The sequence below is a fragment of the Balaenoptera physalus genome, assembly GCF_965194825.1.
Source record: "Balaenoptera physalus genome assembly, chromosome: 13".
In the NCBI taxonomy this organism is placed as follows: domain Eukaryota; kingdom Metazoa; phylum Chordata; class Mammalia; order Artiodactyla; family Balaenopteridae; genus Balaenoptera; species Balaenoptera physalus.
The window spans coordinates 104860019-104881709 of record NC_138892.1 but is presented as its reverse complement, the minus strand read 5'-3'; the positions used below and the strand labels follow the sequence as shown (position 1 = coordinate 104881709).

Here is a 21691-nt window from a genome sequence, read left to right as displayed (position 1 = left end):
TCTGGGTGGAAAGATATTTATTTCGAGCAAATGGGTTTCCTAGAACTGGATGGAAAGTGTCCGGAGGAGTCCTTGGAAACCAGATGGGAATCTGGATTAAGCTGATGTGGCTTTGGTCTTGGCCTACAACTTGTGATTTTCTTTCTGATTTGTGACTCTGTAGCTCGTTTTTCTCCAGCCATTGGCTTACTGGACAGATGATGGGGCCAGAGACTCTGTGAAGGACCAGTTCTTGGGTCCTGAACAGCACCACTGTGGGGACTAAATCGGCCAGTCAGTTTCTCTGAAACTCAGCACCATTCCCTGCAATTCTGGTCTTGCAACACTTCGCTGTGAAGAGATTGTTGGAAAAGCGTCTACAAATACACTTGAATCTGTACTTGAAGCCACTTGTAGTCTACATGGATGGAAATATGGGGGTTAGTAAATGCATTCTGTATTTGCAAGATATTTCCGTCTCCTAGAAATCTTGGGAGATAAAACAGTTCTCGGTAAAGACATTTGGAGCACCACTGAACCCTCCAAAGAGTGTTGAGTATTATTCGGATTCTTATGATTATTCTTCTCAGTTTTGTCTTCCTTGCTGCCACCTCCCCGCCCTCTCAAGGGGAAAGAAAGGTCTCTGGTTGCATGGTGGGAAGGAACCTTGCATAATATATTTATGAAGGGCAACATTGACCTGGTAGAGGTGTAAGGATACTTTAATCATCACATCCTTATTGAGCCCCAGCTCTGTGCCAAGCATTAAGGGGGAAACAGTGACACGCAAGATCTGGGTACCGGTCTGAAGGAATTTCCTTCTTGGCTGTAGAAGCCACACCTACAATTGTGAGACAATTTGCATGAGACTGTTTGCCAATAAAAAAGGACAGAACGTAACCAGTAGCTTTGGACCAACAGATGCCACAGGAACCCAGAATAGGAGCAGGAGAGACCAGGTGTCAGCGTCTGGAGAAAATGACTGAGTTTCCATGAGGGTCATGTTCTTGAAGACAGCAACTGCATAATTCTCAGAAAGCTCTGGGGAAGAGGGGTAGAGCAGAGCCCAGGGAGTAGACGGTGTGGAGGGTGAGGACAAGGGGTCAGGCAGCCAGAGGAACAGAGCGCTAAGGGCAGCCAAAGCCACTGTGTCCAGTGCCAGAGGAGGGCCCAGGCAGCATTCCCAAATAACACCAGGGCAGAGAGTCAGTTGGCCAGAGATGCCAGTCTTGTTCTCCTCTATCACACTTTGGAATTGCCTCTGAATATTTACACACACAGCAACTTTAGTCATCACAGAAGCCCGTGGAAGAGGCAGGACACATAATTATTGCCATTTGACAGAGGAAGAAACTGAAGGTCGGAAAGGTTAAATGGATTTTGCATCATAACCTGAATAGGGAGAGAACCAAGACCAGAACCCACAGGTGCCCCGAATGTGTGACCTTCGTCTGACACCCTCTGCCTCCACGGTGACCCTGGCTGAGTGTAGAGTCACCTGCGCAGCTCAGGTCCCACAGGGATGATGTGACCCATATCTGGGATGAAGGCTTCATCCAACTCCAGGCAAGATGAGGGTGGGGGAAGAGATTGGCTGTATCTTTCTGCACATCTGTCCATAAAGGAAGCAGAGAGGGTGCTTGGTGACGTCCTTCAAGTCAAAGGAGAGAGAGGCCCGTGTTGGCTTGGGGAGGGGAGAGGGAGGGAGGGGAGGGGACGCATGGCAAGTCTGCTTTGTAAACCCATTAAGGAGGAAGAGCCAGGAGCCAAGCATCCAATTAACCTGACATCTCTTGCAGCCAAAATATCTGAGGATATAAGAAGAGAATTCAATATGTGGAGGCTTGGGGGAAAAGTGACTAATAGCTGGAAAACAGCCCCAGTTTATTTAAAAAACAGGTCAGGCGCAACAACTCCAGTAGATTCCTTCCCAGCAGTTCCAGATCTGGGAGACAGAGCAGGTGCCGTGCGGCTGCAACGCCGTCCTGATGTGAAGCAGGCATGGCCGTTGTGCCACAAGCAGACTGCCAGAGGGGCTGCCGGGAAGCGCCGGGAAGCACCGGGACACCGTACACGGCTGCCAAGGGCTGCCCTTGGAGTTGAGCCACACTGTGACCCTGGCCGTGACAGCAGGATAGGGACCGGCCCAGGCCACCCAGCCTGCAGGTGGCAGAGCCCTCACCCAATCCCGGTCCTTTTGCTGTGAGAGCCAAGGTGCTTTCCGTAGCCCGTGGCCGCCTCTCCTTCAGGTGACCTTGGCCCGGCTCTGGCATTGTCCGGGAACCTCAGTAGCACCGAGGCAGAGGCAGGCTGGCCTCTGAGGGCTGCGCCAGGGGTCACAGAGGAATGCAGAAGGCAAGAAGCTGTCCCCAACCTTGCCTGGACCAGGGCTTCACAGGGAGCCCCGGGAGGGCTTGTTAAAGTGCAGGCTGGCAGGCCTCACCCTCACAGGAATGGATTCTGCTGGTCTGGGGTGGGGCCTGACACCCACCCAAGGTGACTGACACAGACTGTAAGAGAGAAACGCCGCCCTCCGTCAGAGGCCTCAGACGGCTTCCCGCAGAACATTAATTTCTAGAGATGTTCATAGCTCTCTCAGGGAAAAAGAATGCCGCCGCTATTACATTGGTAGCACTAGACACCCTCATTCCCTCTGGGAGATTCACGATTCGTTTTGGCAAATTAAAGCCTTAAAAGGATTGCAATTAAGAAATCTCTTTATATTTTGTAGCATACACATATATCAAATCATTACACTGTGTGCCTTCAACTTACACAATGATATATGTCAATTTTATCTCAAGAAAGCTGGAAAAGAAAAGAAATCTCTTTAGCTTTTTTTTTTTTTTTGGCCCAAACTCACTTGACCACAGAACCCCTTGTTCCAGGAGTGTCTGTTCCGCGGGAAACAGTGTGGAAAAACGCAACTCCAGACAAGCCGTTCTCAGTCTCTGGGATGCAGCGGAATCACGTGTGCGGGCCTGTGTTGGAATAGATTGCGGGGCTCCACCCCAGAGAGTCTGATTTAGTGTTGCCAGCGAGGCCCGGGAACGTGCATTTCTCACAAGCCCCCAGGTCACGCTGATGCCAGCGGTGCGGGGACCACCCAGTGAGAGCCACGGCACGAGGCCCCTCTGTGAGCCCGAGGGCGAGAGGAGGGAGGGTGAGACCTGAGGGTGCGTGGCAGGACCCGGGGGAGGAGGGTTCCAGGGAGCACAGACTTGGAAGGGGCTTGAGTCTGAAGTGATGAAAAAGCACGTGAGGGCGGGCTCTGCTGAGACGCCAGAGTTAGCGTCAGGGACACAGTATAATAGAGAGATGCCAGCTGGTGACAGCAGCTGACGCTCTGTGACAGGCATCAGTGTCTGGCCTCACCGCAGGGGGCTCTAGAGAGAGTCTGTGCCTTTAAAAAGCCAACGCTAGAGGGGCGCATGAGGGTGACAGTTGACAAATGAGCAAGCCTGGGAGCGATGCACAGGGAGACAACTCCAGCTTGTAGGCCCAGCGGTGTCTAGACCCTTCTCCCCATCCCCGAGTCGTGCAGGCTTCTGAGCCCCAGGGGGAGGAGCGGTGAGCCAGGTCCTGGCATCTGCTCCAGCACCGTGCTTCCTCCTGGGGAGGCTGGCTGCAGGATTGCTTTGCTGAAACCCCCTCTCTCAGCCCAGGTGATAGGAAACACGGGTGCAAGGGAGTGGATGGGAGGGTGGAACCAGGCCCATCTCTGGCCAAAGGCAGGCATGAAAGCTTTGTATCTGTGGTGTGGTCATGGGGGACCGGAGAGTCCCAGGTGCCCGACACAGCCATGCCTGCCTCGCTGCTGCCCGACACCCACCCTTAAAATGTTCCCCCTTCAGCTGAGCTCTGGCCCCTACCTAGAGGCAGACAGATGGTGCTAGAAGATCTAGCTCCGGGTCACTACCGACCGCGTGGACCACGGTCAAGACGGCAGTCTTGTGAGTAAACACGGGGGGAGAAAAGGGTGATCCCAGGCTGGGTGGGGAGACGATGAAGGCAGCTGGGAAGGAACACGCAGTGAGACCGGGGCCAGGAGCCCCCCTGCTCCCACGCCCTTCTCTGCTCCCCCTGCACCCCCCCCACCCCCTGCAGGCCCCTTTTTGTCCCTCTGCGGGACCTCAGCATGGCAGGCCGATGCTGAGGACAGACTAAGGTTAGAAAAAGCTGTCTTGACATTTGGAGACAGAGCAGGATTTGGCTCCTCCAGGGGCGCCTTTTGTTCTCGGGAAAATCATTTGTACAGCTTGGGCCAGTGCCAGGGACTGCCATTTATAGCCCAATGGGCTTGGGGTGGCTTCGGCTGCCTGGTGCAGACAGCGCTGGCTGCTCTCCGCCCCCGGCCGTCGGCCTTCGCCTCGGGTCTCCCCCACTCCTCTCCCTCCTTAAAGCCTATCCTTCCTCGCCCCATCCCTTCCCCTATTTTCTTAGAGGTCCCAGTTCTAGATTTGTGCACGTGACCCCAGACACCTTCCCTTCCTCACATGAACCTCAGCTTCTCCTACAAACTGGAGCCCACTGTCCACTCCCTTTGGAACTCAGTCACCTTGGCGAGGTGCCTACCTGTGCCACCCTCCACCGAGGCATTGTCCTCTGTTTCCACATTGCCTTTGACCTTCATTCTTCCCTCCCAGGGCCGGGCTTCCTGCCTGGGCTTGCTTTGCCACCCACTTCTGAGCACAGGGCCTGGCTCCCAGCAGGAGCTGTCAAGCTTGGTGGGACTGAACTGGCCCAACCACGGTATCAGGGTCAAGAGCACAGCTTTGCTGTCAGACAGATAATAAATGGTTCACATCTTGGCTCTGTTACTTGCTAGCTCTGGGCTTAGCAGTTGACTGAATTTTTGAGCTTCAGTTTCTCCGCCTGTAAATTTCAGTACCTCACTTATTATTAGGCTTTTATGAGATAATATTTGTGAAGTGTTTAGCACAGTGCCTGGCACTCAGGGGGCCCTCAGTCACTGTTAGGGATCACCACCACCACCACCACCATCATCACCGCCACCATCATCACCATCACCATCACCACCACCACCACCACCATCATCACCATCATCACCATCACCATCACCACCACCACCACCACCATCATCACCATCACCACCACCATCATCACCATCACCATCACCACCACCACCATCACCACCACCACCACCACCATCATCACCATCACCACCACCATCATCACCGCCACCATCATCACCATCACCATCACCACCACCACCATCACCATCATCACCATCACCATCACCACCACCACCACCACCATCATCACCATCATCACCATCACCATCACCACCACCACCACCACCATCATCACCATCATCACCACCATCATCATCACCATTATTATCATCATCATCATCATCGTTATCATCTACCCTCATTTTTAGGTGCAAGTGGGGTTAGGTAAAAAAATTCTGTCCCTGAATCCCCAGCCCTGCCCATGGAAATCCCCCCCACCCTTTGAGGACCAGCTGGACACCTCTTCGGCAGGGAGCCATCCTCCAGTCTCCAGCTTTGGTGTTTCCATAGCCTTTTATCTTATCTCAGCATTTAGGAGCCTGGGCCTGTTCGCTGCAGTGGGATGGGGTGGACCAGGGGGATCGCAGGTGAAGTACTGGGGAGAAACACTGTGCTGAAGATGCCCTGGGAAAGGCCAGGCCTGGGGGCAGGACACAGCATCTGAAGAGTCCCCATCAGCAGTTGGTGCTAAGAATAGAAGACAAAGTCACAAATCCTCTCAGTGGAAGGTGACCCTGAGCAGACTGGGAGCAGGCAGCAGTGGGAGGTTTTCCACCCGAGTGGCGCCCTGAGCCCTGGGCCCTGGGGAGGGAGGGGGAGAGCAGGGCAGGGCGGGCCAAGGCTGGAGGCCACCATGTGGATATGTTACCAGAACCTGACAAAGAGTCTCAGGGGACCCCGTGGAAGGGACCTTGGACTCAGAGTTGAATGGAGCTCAGGGGTGCAGGAGGCCCCTGTGACCTTGACTGTGCAACAGCCTGGTCCAGCTGGGACTTTTTCTCTCTTTCATGTATTTAAGTGGAGTCGAGATTGGGGTGAGCTTCATGCACAGAGCCTCCTCCAGCTTTAGAGGCGACTGCACAACTTCCTGAACACAGCAGCCTCTGGACACGTGAGGCTAGACAGAGGTTGGCTTTGTTTTAGTGCCCTTGTCTGGTCTCTGGGTCACACATCTTCAGAGGAAGGGCAGTCACAGAACTGGAGGCATGAGGACACGTCCTCCCAAGCCTCTCCCCCCGGCTCCCCTGGTGCCGCCAAGGTCCTCCGAGAAGGATGCTTCCTGCTTCTCTCCCTGCCCCATCCTCACTCCCTCTACCCCCTCCCTGGCGGTCTCTCCCAAGTGAACCCCTCAGCTCCGCTCTGCAGATGCTTTCCAAATCCAGAGAGCCAGCCTCAGTTTCCCATCCGAGGTCTGGGATCACGTTTCCAAATTTCTACTTTTGGCTGTTTACAAATGTAGTACTTGTTAGTGGCATACATTTAAAAAATATATATATATAACAAGCACAAGGAAGGAAAGCTGCACTGTTCACAGCCCGTGAACAAGCACCGTGACAATTGCGGCCGATCCCAGTGCCTTCCCCTCCTCAGTCACAGGCATGAAAACGTTTTAATTCTAAAAATGCGATCACCCTGTCTACTCATCTCCCACTGGTTCTCCTCAACCCACAGTTTGTCACGATCGCGTTTCTGTCATTAAACACTCTTCTGCGACATTTGAAGTGGCTGTGTAGCCTCCAGTGTGGACGCACCATAGTTTGTACAATCGGTTCTGTTTCATGGAACCCCCAGGTTGACTCTTTATTTTCTGCCATGACAAACAGTGTCGTCACAAAATTCTTACAGCTACGTGCTCAAGATTATCCACGATCCTTTCTTTAGGATAAATTCCCAAAAATGGAATGGCTGGGTTAAAGATTTGTGCTTTTCAGGGCATTTTGTCAAATTAGTTTCCCAAAAGTCTCACTAAAGGTATATGCAAGCACCTATTTTTCTGCAACCATTACAAATGCAGTTTCAGTCTTTTTGGAAGGGGGAGGTTTGAGCTTATTTGGCATTTAAAAGTTATAACTTTTTGTGTTCACTTGAAGTTACCCGATTTCTAGAGAGGTTAATATTTTTGCAGCACGTCAATTTGCCGTTTGTGTTTAGCCTCATGTGAATTGACGGTAAGATCCTCTGTCCAATGTTAAATTGGAGACGTTCCTCTCGTTCTGGCTGGCTTGTCAGGGCTCTCTCCATATTAAGGTTATTAACCTTTGTCTGCCATGTATGTTAGAGACGTGCTTCTCAGTTTACCATTGACCTTTCGGCTGTGTTTATGGTATTTACCGGCTGGGACGGCATCACTGCCCGCCTGCCAGACATCTTTCCTTATATGATGCAATGACACGTCCAACTTCTCAGAGCCAAATCGAAGTTCATTATTTCCCCCCGCCTCACACGGCTCTTCCTGCTGACTCACTCATTTCTGTTAATGTCACCACCACTTTCCTAGTCACCCAGGCTTGAAATGTTGAAGTCATCTCTGATTCCAGCTTCTCTCTTCTCCCCTCCGTTCCGCCAGTTGCCAACTCCTGTGGGTTCTATTTCTGCTATTTCTCTTGCAGGCAGCCCTTCTGACACCACAGCGGCTCGTTATCTCTTGACTGGACTTTGGAACCAGCCTCAGAGGTCATACCTTGCCTCCCCAGCCCGAGTGCCCCCCTCTTCCTTCCCCCTTGCCCCTCCTGCAGGCTGCCAGAGCATCAGTTTTCCCCAACTAAGCTCAAACCTAGAAATCCCTGGTTACAAACTGCCAACAGCTCCCCGTCGTCTCGTATTAAAATACAACCTCTTAGCCTGGCTGTAATCTCTGCGAGCCGAATCTCCCACTATCCGGGCCAAGTTCCCCAGACACACTCACTGCTGTTCCACGCTTTTCCTGGTTGCTGAAGCCACACTCTCCAAGAACTCCCCCCCACTGTCGCCCCCCCCACCCACCAAAATCTGCGGAGAAAGCGCCCAGCGATCCCGGGCCTCTCTGACTCTCTCACTGAAGTGACTTCTCTCTCCTTTGAACCCCCAGAGCAATCTGCTTGACCTTCTCTTGTAGAGCAAATCTTTCTCCATCATCCAGTGGAGCCTCAGGGGTCTTCCACTTCCACTAGACAGCGTCCTTTGAGGGCACGGTTCCCGCACGTCTGTTTCTTCCACGGGACCATACAGCGCTCACAGCCGCCGACGTTCAGTGGGTGTTTGTGGAATAAAAGGCACCAGCCCGGGTGGTGATGCCTGGAGATCATGCTCCACTGCTGTTCCCCACCCCAGGCCCGGCCTCCTGGGACAGGGCACCCCGTTAGCCGATGGGCAGAGCGCAAGTCCCCTCTGCAGGAGGCCGAACTGGGCTGACAGCCTCCGGCCCCAGGGCCTGGGTCACAGTCACCTCTTTGTCCCCATGACCGGTGGTTACTGAGGTGAACGGACCCTGAATCCATCCATCCTTTGCCTCGTGATGCGATGCGTGATGCGTGATGCGTGGTGTGTGGTGCCTGGTGGGCACTTTGTAAGTTGGCACCGGCGAAAGAATCTCAGGGGACCCCGTGAAAGGGACCTTGAACTCAGAGTTGAATGGAGCTCAGGGGTGCAGGAGGCCCCTGTGACCTTGACCATGCAAGAGCCTGGTCCAACTGGGACCTTCTGTCTCCTTAATATATTTAAATGGAGTCATGATTGGGGTGAGCTTCATGCACAGAGCCTCCTCCAGCTTTAGAGGTGACTGCAGCCAGCACGGGAGTGTGCAATTGACAGTCTATTTTTAGCCTCCTGGAGACCGTGACCAACATCCCAAGTGGAGGGTGGGCACACCTGCTGCATTCTAATGAGGCAGCCCGTTGCCTCTGCTGCCAGACAGCCCGGGATCGTGCCGACCTGAAACCTGATGTTGCTAAACTGGGAAGTCTGCCTATTTCCCAGAGGCTGTAGCCTAGATACACCAGGAAAACAGGACCATCACCCCACCCTCCCCAGCTCGCTCCCCTCCAGCCTGGGACTCTGGGCAGTCTTGGGGCTGTGCCCGAAGCACGATGGAGGGGATGGACTCGGATTTCTTGATCTTGCTCTAGGACCTCCCTGTTTCCCTTGCTAGAAAGGAGATAGTAAGTCTGCATTGACCCAGCTTACAGATGAGAAAACTGAGGCATAGAATAAGGAGATGTTAATGTACTCTGAGTACTGCTGCTACTACTAATGAGAGCACTTACTATATGCCAGAAACTGTTCTAAACTCTTTACAAATATTAACTCATCACTGAAAATAGATTTTTCAGAATTCTGCCCCTTTTGAGGCCTTTGCTGTGCCGTGCACATCTGGATTTCCTACACTTCAGGGAAAGGTGTTTCTTCTCCTGGCAGAACGATGCTTCTGCAGTGAACTCTGAACCTCTGGGCTTCCATCTCCTCCTCTGTCCTCCCGTTAGCCCGTGGAGGACGAAGGGCTGGTCAGTGCCGGGCAGCAGCTGTGGGGTGTGGAGCTGAGCTGGCTGTCAGGGTCGGGGAACCCAGGAAAGGGCAGTGCGCTGGCAGGAGGCTGGCTATCAGTGTGGGCGCTTGCATTTCAGAGGAAACTTCCGCTGAAGTTCAGAGTAAAACTGTGAGTCAGAAACTGGGGGTGGGTGGAGCGGCAAGACAACAGGTGTGAGAAACCAGAACCTAAGAGACCTGCATTTTGGGGGCCAGGTGCTGCTTGCGGGGTGGAGAGAAGTCCAGGGGCTTGATCTGCCTAAGGACGCAGGTGGGACTCATTTTAAGAACTCAAACTCACGATGCGCTGGGCCCTTTTCTAAGCACTTTCCAGATACTAACTTGTCTAATCCTCAGGATGACTCTAGGACGTGCGGACCATTTTATTCACATTTTAGAGTTGGGGAAACTGAGGCACCAAGAGATGAATAACTCTGTCCAAGGTTGTGTAGCTGTGAGTGGCAGGGCTGGGATTCACGTTTCGGGGGGCTGGCTCTGAAATCCATACTCCAGCCACTCTGCTCTGGGATGCTATGTGATGCCATTACATCTTTCCCTTTATTCGCCTCTAAGGGATGGTATTATTGTCCCCATTTAACAGATAGGCAAACTGAGGCCCAGATCGGCTCAGGTCACCCACTAGTAGGAGATGGAACTGGGTTAAATTCAGGTTGGTTGGGCTCCTGGGTAGCACACCACCATCCCACACAGCACAGCCAACAGCTTGGGGACACCATCGCCCCTTCGCTGTGACTGCTGTGGCTGATTGGAGCCGGCTTGGGGCGGGGCGGGAGGGGGAAGGAGAGAGGGCGGAGTCTCAGAGGGCAGGACCTCATGAGTGCTGTTCACACCTGCCCCTTCTCTTCCCCGCAGGTGAGCAGCCCACCCTCTCAGCCCCCGCAGCCCGTCGTCCCAGCCAAGCCCGTGCAGTGTGTCCACCATGTGTCCACTCAGCCCAGCTGCCCGGGACGGGGCAAGATGTCCAAGCTGCTGAACCCAGAGGAGATGACCTCGCGGGACTATTACTTCGACTCCTATGCCCACTTTGGGATCCACGAGGTAAAGCATCCTGAGTTGGTGGCCGAGCGGGGCAACCTCGGTTCTGCTGTGGCCGCGCTGTTTCCTTGGACAGCATCATGTGTGCAGCTCTCTGCTGTCATTAAGGGAGTTTTCCCCGTGTCTCGAGGGCCCTGGCCCTGTCTCCATCCCGGGGGACCCACAGGCGGGGGGTCAGGGCCAGGCCTGGAGCAGGTGAGCAAGTGAAAACATATGTTTGGCTGTTCCTCAGCCGAGAGCAAGTGGTGCTTCCGTGGTCCTTGTTTTACGGTCCAGCACCCTCACCTCTTCCTGACCCTGAGCCTGGGAGGTCCGGGAGAACTGGACGTCCTTGGTCCTTGCTACAGGAGCTCGGGTGCTTTGCAGCTAGCGTCCCAAGGCCACAAGGACCTTCTGGCTTCATGATGTCCAGTCCTCAGTCAGGCACGAGCCCTCAGGTTCATCCTGGACCAATGAGCACTTCCAGGGAAGAATCAGCAGGCTTCCTTGGAAACCTGGCTCTGTCTGACACCCTGATTGATTCTCAGGAAATTCTTATGTCTAAATGCTGTCTTCTTCCGTAGCAGGGAAGATTGATGTTAGCTGTAAAACAGAACAGAGCTTCCCAACTAGAGGCTTCCTGGCTGCAGCGGGGGCCACAACAGTATTTTTACCTCCCTCCCCACCATCTCCGGCACTTTCTCACCCCAAATAAACAACTGACACGAGCCGAGTGCTTGCTCACGGCTGGCCACTCTTCTGAGTACATTATACGTGTCATTTCATTGAATTCCCAAGAACTCTATGAAGAAGGTATTTCTATTATCCCCTTACAGTGTGAAGACATATCGAGAAAGGAACAAAGGCTTGCTTGCTATGCAAATGCTTTTTGAAAATAAGTCTCAAAGCTCCCCTTTCAATTAGATGCTTCTGTAAACCCTTCCTGTATCCAAACAGTGATGCTGCATTGCCAGAAGCGTGTTTAACAAGTAATAGGCGACATGTTTTTGAGTGCCTGCCCCGCACTGGGTATTACTCCCAGCATTTTATGTTACTGGCTCGTTTATTCCTGAGGTCAACCCTGTGAGGTTGGTATTATTATTTGTCCCCATTTCACAGATGAGGATATAAGACCTTAAGAATCTTATCAACCTTCCTTCATCTTTGCTGGTTCCTTTCCGTGCAAGGTCACGAGCTGATAACACGCAGAGCTAGAAATGAAACCTTCACGTTTAGGGGGCCCGGGGCTTCATTTCCTAATTTCCAGGCCATACAGCCTTTCTTTCTTTCTGGAAACTTTGGCTTTGTTCCTGCTGGTCCTTTTGCAATTTCCCATGGAGGTAGAGGGTGGAGGGCTTTGGCCCCTCAGGACTGCTCTCCCCATCAGAGCATTAATTAGGCCTGGGGCCTGCAGGGGAGGGGCTGGGCCCTGGGTTTAGTTCTGGGGGCCTGGCCCAGGGGGGCCTGGGCAGCTGAGCCTGCAGCTTTTGGTGGGTCCCACTGGGGTGGGGTTGTGACGGTGCACGGAGCCCGGTCCTAGGCCTGAGAGGTGAGAAGGTCTGGGGGGCAGGAAGGATGCTTTCAAGAGCTTCCCTCCTCAAGACCCTGCCTCTAATTAAAGGACAGTCCTGTGTCCTTGGGCACCTGTCTCAGAGCAGATTGCTGGGAAGAGACAGCAGTTTCAGGGATCCTAAAATGCCCCCCTTGGGCCTGCCTGGACCCCCATTAGGGACCAGCCGAAGGCGGCGTGCCCCTCCCATCCGCCCTCCCGTCCTCAGGCCCCAGCCCCGCAGAGCCTCCTCCAATTGATTCCCCCCATCCCTCCCTGCAACACACGTAGGCACCTGGGATGTGCCCTCCGGTGCCGTTGTATCTCTATGATTCCTTCAGGACGGGGTTCCCCGGCACTCCGCACATTGTCTGATTTGTCTAGGTTTGATGAAACAGCGGCTAATCTCATCACTCAGGCGCTGCCTGGTCCCCACGAAGGCCGGGCATCCGGAGGGTCTGATCTCCACTGGGAGAAGACACCCAGGGTCACCAGGTACATATAGTACGTACCAGGCTCCCTCCATTTCATGTATTGCTAGAAAAATCAGACCTGTTCCTGCACATATACAAACACAGTGCAGACTGAGCTAATGAACTTGGAGTAAAGGATCTGCAGGTCACCATCTCATTTCTCTCCTTAGTAACCTGTCCTAGAATAGTTTTAGCAGCCCTTCGCAGTGGGAAGTGCTTCCGGTCACCCAGCTTAAATCCTTCTTGCTGCTGCTGGGGGCCAGGCCTAGATCCTGGCTCCTGGGGAAATGCATAGGTCTTTCACGCTGGGGCAGCTTAGCTGGCCTCCCTTCATCCCTGAGCTTCCCCTCCGGCCTGTTTGGTCTCCATGATCATCTGCTGTAAAAGGAAGCGAGGGCAAGTAGATGGCCTCCTACCGTCGTTGTCTGCAGACAGGGCCCGTTCATTTCTCGTTGTCAAACACAAGGGATCTCCTTTCCATGCCAGACGGCTCGTGGCGATGCCTTTGCCTCCTCGGTCTGGACAAGACCCACGTCTCACCATCCCATCCGGAGCCGAGCTGGCCATTTGGCAGCCTTTTCCCGTCATTAACAAGACGCTCACACGGGCGGGCAGAGGCACTGCCAGCTCGCTGATTAATAGTGATCAGTGAGTGTTTGGGAAACATGGTGCAGGCTGGATAGGGGTGGTTTAGTCTATAAATACAAACAAGAAGCGCCGAGTGGCAGGGGGACGCTACTGGGAGCTGGAGAGCACAGCAGGAGGTGCTTCTGGACACTTTTCTTCTTGCATCCCATGGCCTCTCCTGAGATGACCCCATGCTCAGCCTCCGGAGGTCAGGGGCCAGGGAGAGCAGGCCTGTGCATTCCGGACCAGGGCCTCTGTGAAAAGAAAGGAGTCCTGAACAGGAGCAGATGTGACAGATGTGTCCTTGTGCACAGAGGGGAGGGGCCCAGCCCCTTGACCTCTGAGGTCCTAGCTCTGAATTCTCAGCATCTTTATGGGGCCTCAGCTGCCAGAAGAATCAACCCCAGTGGGGCCCTGTTCCCAGCCCCCCAGCCCTGGGCGCTGAGCCCACTCCTGGCCAGCTCTCTTCTTTTCACAATCTTACTGCAGGGTTTTTTGAAATAGATTCTTCAGGGCCTCATTTCCCAGCAATTAGTCAATGTGCTGCCATGTGTTCAGTGGGAAGGAGATAAAGTCACCCACAGCTGGGGGTGGGAATTGTTTTCACTGAAGAGTGGCATGCTCCTGGCTGAATGTCTGGAGACGTCTTTGGGCTGTTCTCCTTCAGGGGTGATTAAAGCAGGGGTACGGGAAGGGTGGGGAGAGACAGCTGTTTCTTTGAACAGGGTGAGTAAGGGGAACTTACAACTTCTCCCCCGCCCCCACAACTTGTGCCTTCGGAATGAACTCCTGTGGTCTGGAGCCTTAAGGAAGGGAAAGGGGGGGCCGAAGAAGTGATGAAAGACAATGAATTAAAGGGGGGCCCTTGGGGGGATCCCTTTTAGCCACAACAGGACCTGCAGAGATACTGGGCCAACCTAATTCCATCAGGAAAGGCAGTGAGAACTTTGAACTACGAGTATGATTGAGAGATTTCTGAACCTTTGTCATTATTCTGCCTCCGTTCCTTACTCACCCTCAACAATTCCTTCACAGAGATGAAAAGGTCACAGTTTTCACAAAGAGCAAGAGCTAGCACTTTGGCAACACTAACTCTGCCTATTTAGTCATGACAACAGCCCTACGCAATAGCGGCTATTTTTACCCCATTCTCCAGGTGAGGAGATTGAGACATGGAATGCTGAATGATGTTCTGGGCTGGCCGGAGAGCTCAGAAACTTCGGAGCTATGATTCGTGTGCAGGAGTTGGGCTCCGTCCTTATAGAGCACCAATTTCACACCGTGCCCCGTGCCTGGTTCTAGGGATACCGTCTTACAGTCTTGTGGTCTCACAGTTCTGAGGCCTTGTCCTTTTGATGTTGAGAGGTCTTGCAGCGTTTCGTTCCAGAGAGCTTCTGGAGAGAGAGGCTAGAGCTCACTTTCGAAGTAGTTAAGAATCAGACATGAACTCAATTTAACCAAACCCTCACCTTATTCAGTTTCTAATATGACCAAAGATATAAGCCTTGGGGCAACACAGGAGGTAGTGCTGGGCTGAAAAGCAAACACAAATGTTTTTAGCCCCTGTGGGGCCCCAGGCCCTGTTACAGGAATTAAAGTCCCGCATCCCAATCCTACTCAACTCCTAAACCTGCTCAATCCCCGATTGGATTGAACTGACCAGCCCATCATTCTAGCTGCCTAACAAAAGAAAGGCTATTCCCTCCTGGAAAAACAACAACAACAAACTAACTTCAGGTACTATTGATCCTTAGACACCATCTATGGCATAAAATAAAAATGATTAGACCTGTGAAGAAACAAGAGAATTTGGTTCATAGTCAAGAGAAGAATCATCAATAGAAAGAGATCTATAGACAGCCCAGCTGTTGGAATGATTAAATAAAAATTTGTAAATAACTATAATAAATACGATTTTAAAAAATTTCCAGGAGGAGATGGATACATTAGGTGAAATTGAAATCCTACAACCGAAAAATACAATAGCTAAACCAAATATTCGCTGGATGGGATTAATAACAGATAGGATACAGAGAAGAAACTATCTATGACCACGAGGACAGGGAAAGAGAAATCATTGAAACTGAAGAATAGAGAGAAAAAAATTGACAAGTGAACAGAGCCTCAGTGACTTTTGGGACAGAATTAAGTGGTAAAACATGTGAGTAATTGGAATTCCAGAGGAGAAGAGAAAGAATGGGACAGAAAAAAAATGTTTGAAGAAATATAGATGGATAAATGTCTAAAATTGATTTTAAAAAAACCCCAAAAACAAAACCCCCAGCAACTCTCTGGATTGATTTGCTCAAACAATGAATCCACATCTGAAACAATCTCTGCAACTGTAGTCACCACCTGATTACATTTATGATGATCTGTAGCCATTCTCCAAGCTCCATCTCTCTTCTGCACAGGCCAAATCGGCAAATTGGATGCAGATGTGGGTTTCCTGGAATTAGTCTCCTGGATTAATGGATCTCATGGAGCTAATGTTCCAATAGTTCAGAGCCAGTGTCCAGTAATCCTCAAAAATCTGTTTATTTTCCTTTCTCCAATGCACACATGCTAGCAAATGCCTGCAGGTCATCTTGGGGAAGACTTGGAGAAAGATTAACAGTACACATTTCTGTCAACATAACAGGGTTTCTCCTCATGTGACATGGCCTCCCCTTCATTTAAGGGCTCCTACGTCTGTAAATTGGCTCAAGTCTGGGAATCCACTGAGGGGCCATGACTCCCTCTTTTGGTGATTCAAGCGTGACTTCCATTCACGAGACCTATAACTTTTCTGCTTAAACAGATCAAGTAAGAATTTAGTGTGTTTTCCACTGTTTATTTTCTAGAGGTACTTTAATGAACTGGCCATAGGTCTTGGTGAGCCACATTATCCTGAATACTGCTTTGGCTCTCCTATCCTTTACAGTAACCATGCCCACCTCATCTTTGGCGATTACACACTACAGTTTGGCCCCCGATACCCCAGGATCCTAGTTGGATATTGTTCCCATGGCAATTAGGAATCTCAGTTCCCAGTGTAATCTCTGATCTGTAGAGAAGGGCACACAGAGCTCTTCAAGGCTACTGGACTTCCCTCATAAACATCTTCCTCACAGCTGTGGTTAGAGGTCTGTTCTCTGGCGTTGGTGAGCGAGTCTCATGTGACAGATGCGTTTTAACATTCCAGTCTCCTGAAGTCTTTGGATACCTTCCTCTTCAGCAGATCAAGGAAGTTCTGGCATTTCCACTTCATTTAGTGTAGACTAACTTTTGGTCCATGTTTCAGTCAATCAACCATACCAACTGTTAGAGGCATTCCAAGCCCCTGGAGGTAAAACAGTGAATCCACAGTCTTTGCTTAGTGGACCTATGTCAATAGACTTGGCTCAATCCAACTTTATGTTCCCTCCATCTTGATCACTCACCTTTACTATACATACCCACATCTATTCCCTATATTTTAATCTATATGTTAGAAGTATCATGCAGTTCTTTTGGTGTGTATCACACCTCCTCGTGGGTCACTCTTTGTGCCTTGTTCTTCGGGGTCTGCGTGGAGTCAAATCCAGTTATAGGGTTGGTGGGGATGGGTCCTGAGGAGTATTAACATTACCTGGCAAGCAACTACCTCAAAGGACACCAGTACGAATCTTCAGGAAAAGGAAAACAAACTTTCTTGGGCAGGGGTAGAAGGTGTTTCTACTGGCAGAGAAGATGGTAACTTAGGGACTTGAGGTCCCAGCTTCATCAGAATCTGCCTGTATGTTCCCGTTCCAATTTTCAGGACCCCATTCTTTCCCAACAGATGACTCAACTTTAACAAAAGAGGCCTTGCAAGGATGGGAATTCAATTTGTGTTGTAATTCAGGCAGGATTAGACTTTGGCTTTGGTTTTCAGAAATCTTGACCCTGCAAGAAAATAAGGTTTTTGTTCCATTCTTTTATTTTCTTCCTTTTCTTTTCTTTTCTTTTTTTCCCCCAGAAGTCATAGAAGTTTTCAGGTGCTATATGAAGACCTTGAACTGGGAATTTAAATCCCTGAGCTCATCATTTTCTTTTTCTAAGTTTTCTAGCACAATTAGCAGCAACCAACCAACAAATCCACCCCATTACGTTCCTTACTTTGACTAAAATGTTCTAAGGTAGCAAATACTTGGTCATCCGGAGTCTTGTCTTCTGTAGGAACTTTGTCACTGGTGTCTAAGGCTAAAATTTGAGTAACTCTTTTGCCATTTCACCAGTGCCCTCTTCACCAATGGCAATAGATTTCTTAGTGCCTTTAAATCTAATCAGATCAGAAAACCAATTCCAGAAAACTCAGAACCAATTCAGAGAACCCATTCTTAGATTCTGCTCCTTAGGAGCTATTCTTGGTACGAAATTTTGTATCGGTCAGGGCTCAACCATGGAAGCATATGTATAAATTCAGTTCAGGATTGCAGGGAATTGGCTCATGCAATTGTGTAAGGTCTCCATGTCTGATGCTGAAGCTTGAAGGACAGGGAAAGGACTATGAATGCAAAATAAGGGGAGATCAGGAGTAGCTACAACTCATACGCACAAACTTGAACCCTATGAGGACGGGCTGAAACACACATCCATTCTATTGCCTTTGACCTTGGTGGGGAGCATATCCTATAGAGCCTGGAGTGTTCCACCTTGGAACTAAACACACACACACCTGCCTCAGGAGTCAGAGAAGCTGAAGGCAAAGGTAGAGCAATTGTAAGCCCAGCTGCTGCTTCATGCCAACAAGGTGGATCAACCCATCAGCAGTGACAAATGTGAACTGCAAAATGCTTCCTGCTTCCTTTGTATCTTCTGAATCTCGTGGGAATCTCCCTCATGAACCACCTTGACTGGAGATATAGTAGAAAGACAATTCTGGGAAATATAGCTCCACCTGGTAAGGTGACTGATTACACATGTGTGCACAGAGCTTCAAAAACATGAAGCAACATCTCCAGAGCTAGAGGGAGAAAAATACATCCCACTGTTGAAGATTTTTGAACACTTCTTTCTTGGTAATTGATAGAACAGATACACACACAAAAAACAGTAAGGATGTAGAAAATCTGAACAACACCATCAAACAACCCAACATAGTAGGTATTTATACAACATTGCATCCCCAGAGTACAGAATATACATTCTTTTTAAGTGCACATTGAAACATTCACTAAGATAGATCATATGCTGGCCCATAAACACATCTCAATTAAGTTTCAAAAGACTGAAATCAGGTAGGGTATGCTTTTTGGTCATAATGGAATTAATTTAGAAACCAGTAAACAGTAAATTATCTAGAAAATCTCCAAATATTTGGAAATTAGGCAGCAACTGAGAACAGGGTCAGAGAAGAAATCACAAGAGAAATTAGAAAATATTCTCAACTGAATGATAGTGAAAGCACAGTGCTATGGATCTGATGTTTGTGTGTCCCTCTCCCCCCCCCAAAACTCATGTGTTGAAATCCTAACTCCCCATGTGATGGTGTTAGAAGGTGAGGCTTTGGGGAGGTAATGAGGTCATGAGGGTGGAGGCTTCGTGAATGGCATTAATGCCCTTATAAGAGGCCTTGCTTCCTCGGTCTGCTTTCCATCATGTGAGGATACAAGGAGAAGGCAAACCGGGAAGTAAGTCCTCACCAGACACTGGATCTGCTGGCACCTTGATCTTGGACTTCCCATTCTCCAGAACTGTGAGGCATAAATGTTTAAGTCACCCACTCTATGGTAATTTGTTATAGCAACTGAAGTGACTAAGACATACAACATATGAGACTTTGTGGAATGCAGTTAAAGCAATCTTTAGAGGGAAATTTATAGCTTTTAAAAAAAATTTTATTTACTTATTTATTTATTTATTTTTGGCTGCATTGGGTCTTCGTTGCTACGTGCGGGCTTTCTCTAGTTGCAGCGAGTGGGGGCTACTCTTCATTGTGGTGTGCGGGCTTCTCATTGCAGTGGCTTTTCTTGTTGCAGAGCATGGGCTCTAGCACGCGGGCTTCAGTAGTTGTGGCGAGTGGGCTCAGTAGTTGTGGCTTGCTGGCTCTAGAGCATAGGCTCAGTAGTTGTGGTGCACGGGCCTAGTTGCTTCGCGGCATGTAGGATCTTCCCGGACCAGGGCTTGAACCCGTGTCCCCTGCATTGGCAGGCGGATTCTTAACCACTGCGCCATCAGGGAAGCCCCGGAAATTTATAACTTTAAGTGCTTCCATTAGACAAAAAGAAATGTACAAAACTAATGATCAGAGCTTCCACCTTACAAAGGTAGAGAAAGAAGAGCAAATAAAGCCTAAGTTGAAGGAAGGAAATAATAAAGATGAGAGCAGAAATCAATGAAGTAGAAATCAAACATTAGAGAAAACCAACAAAGCCAAAAGTTGACTTTGAAAAGACTAATTAATTTGATAACATTTAGCTAGACTGATCAAGAAAGAAAAAACAAAAATTATAATATCATAAATGAAGGCAAGGACATCATTACAGATCATATAGACATTTAACAGGTGACTAGAGAATATTATGACAACGTTATACCCATAAATTTGACAACTCAACCGAAATGGATAAATTCCTTGGAAATATACCTTGTTAAACCTGATGTAAGTATGCATAGAAAACTAAAATAGCACTCTATTAAATAGATGAAATTCATAATTTAAAATTTTCCCGCAAAAAGAACTCCAGACCCAGATGGTTTTACTGGTGAATTTTATTAGACATTGAAGAAAAATATCAATCTCATGCTAACTTTTTCAGAAAATAAATGAGGAGAGAACACTTCCTAATTTGTGTGATGAACCCAGCAGAACTTTGCCAGAGAAGGTAACAGAAAATTACAGGTCAATGTCCCTCACAAATATAGATACAAAAATCTGCAACAAAATGTGTATAAATAAAATCAAGCAATATTATAAAGGATAATACGTCATGACAAAATGTTGGTTTAATGAAACCAATCTATGGAGTTCAACATATTAAAGAACAAAGGAGAAAAGTCATATACAATTTCAAGAAATGTATAAAAATCATGTGACAGAATTCAACACCAATTCATGATAAAAAGTTCTCAGCAAATTAGAAATACAAGAAAACTTTTCCAATCTGATAAAAGACATTTATGGAAAGCTCACAGCCAAAATCATACTCAATGGTGATATTTATATATCATTGGAACAAAAGAAGGGGGTGTGTGTTCTGTTCAGCGTTTTACTGCATGGTAACCTTTGCAAGTGCAATAAAGCAAGAAGAAAGAACAAGAAATAAAAAACATATAAAGTAGGAAAAAAAGAAATAAAGTTGTCTTCATTCACAAGTGATAATATTTTTAACAAAGAAAAATAAAGGAATCTAGGGAATTCCCTGGTGGTCCAGTGGTTGGGACCCGGCACTTTCACTGCCGAGGCCCCGGGTTCAATCCCAGGTTGGGGAACTAAGATGCCTCAAGCCATGAAGTGTGGCCAGAAAAGAAAGAAAAGAGAAAAAAAGGAATCTACAGATAAATCCTACTAGAATTAATATGTGAAGTGAGCAGGGCTGCAACATATAAGGTCAAGGTATATACTAACATAAAACAATTGGAAAATGAAATTTTAAACATATCTTTTACAATACTATAAGGTATCATAAAATAAGATAGTTAAGAATAAATCTAATGAAAGAAATACAAGGCCTCTATACTGAAATCTATAAAACATTGCAGAGAGAAATTAAACAAAACCTAACTAAAGGGAGAGCTATTTTAGTGTTTTGGGTTGTAAGACTCAGTATTGCTAAGGGGTTAATTCTCCCCAAATAGATCTATAGATTCAATGCAATTCCAATCAACTCCAGGAGGCTGTTCTGTATGAATTAACAAGTTGGTTCTAAAATGTGTATGGAAATGCAAAGGATGCAGAAAAGCCAAAATCATCTTGTAAAAAGAGAACTAAGTTGGAGGATTTACATACAGTACTTTGTTTCAAAGTTAATACAAAGCTACAGTAGTTAAATGACAGTTAAATTGATATATTAATGGAACAGATCAAAAAGGCCACCCATATATAGTCAATTGGTTTTCTGACAAAGGTGGCAAGTTAATTCAGTGGGGAAAATGATAGTCTATTCAGCAAATGGTGCTTGAACCATCTATTTGTATGAAAAAAATGAACTCACACACCTTATACCATATACATATGTATATACATATATCCTTATACCATATATAAAAATTAATTTGATGTGAATCAAAGACCTAAAACTAAAAGGTACAACTATAAAACTTCTAGAAGAAAACATAGGAGGATATCTTTGTGACCTTGGGGTAGGCAAAGATTAGGCAGGACAGACAAAATTCTAATCATAAAAGAAAAAAACCAAAATACTGGTCTTTATCAAAATTAAAAACTACATTTCAAAAGACAAGATTGAGAAAATGAAAAGGCAAATCACGGATTGGGAGAAGATATTCATAACATGTATATCTAACAAAGAATTTGCTTCCAGAATATA

General features: G+C 48.6%; 1 protein-coding gene across 2 annotated transcripts in view; it reads left to right on the top strand.

Annotated features, from left to right (window-relative positions):
• Positions 1 to 21691, top strand: part of PRMT8 (protein arginine methyltransferase 8) — an 85787-nt gene that overhangs the window by 22855 nt on the left and 41241 nt on the right. For both annotated transcript variants that reach the window (XM_082421118.1, XM_082421117.1), the window contains one exon: positions 10389 to 10574. In XM_082421118.1, coding sequence (XP_082277244.1) covers positions 10389 to 10574 — 186 coding nt within the window. The remainder of the gene's footprint in view (positions 1 to 10388; positions 10575 to 21691) is intronic.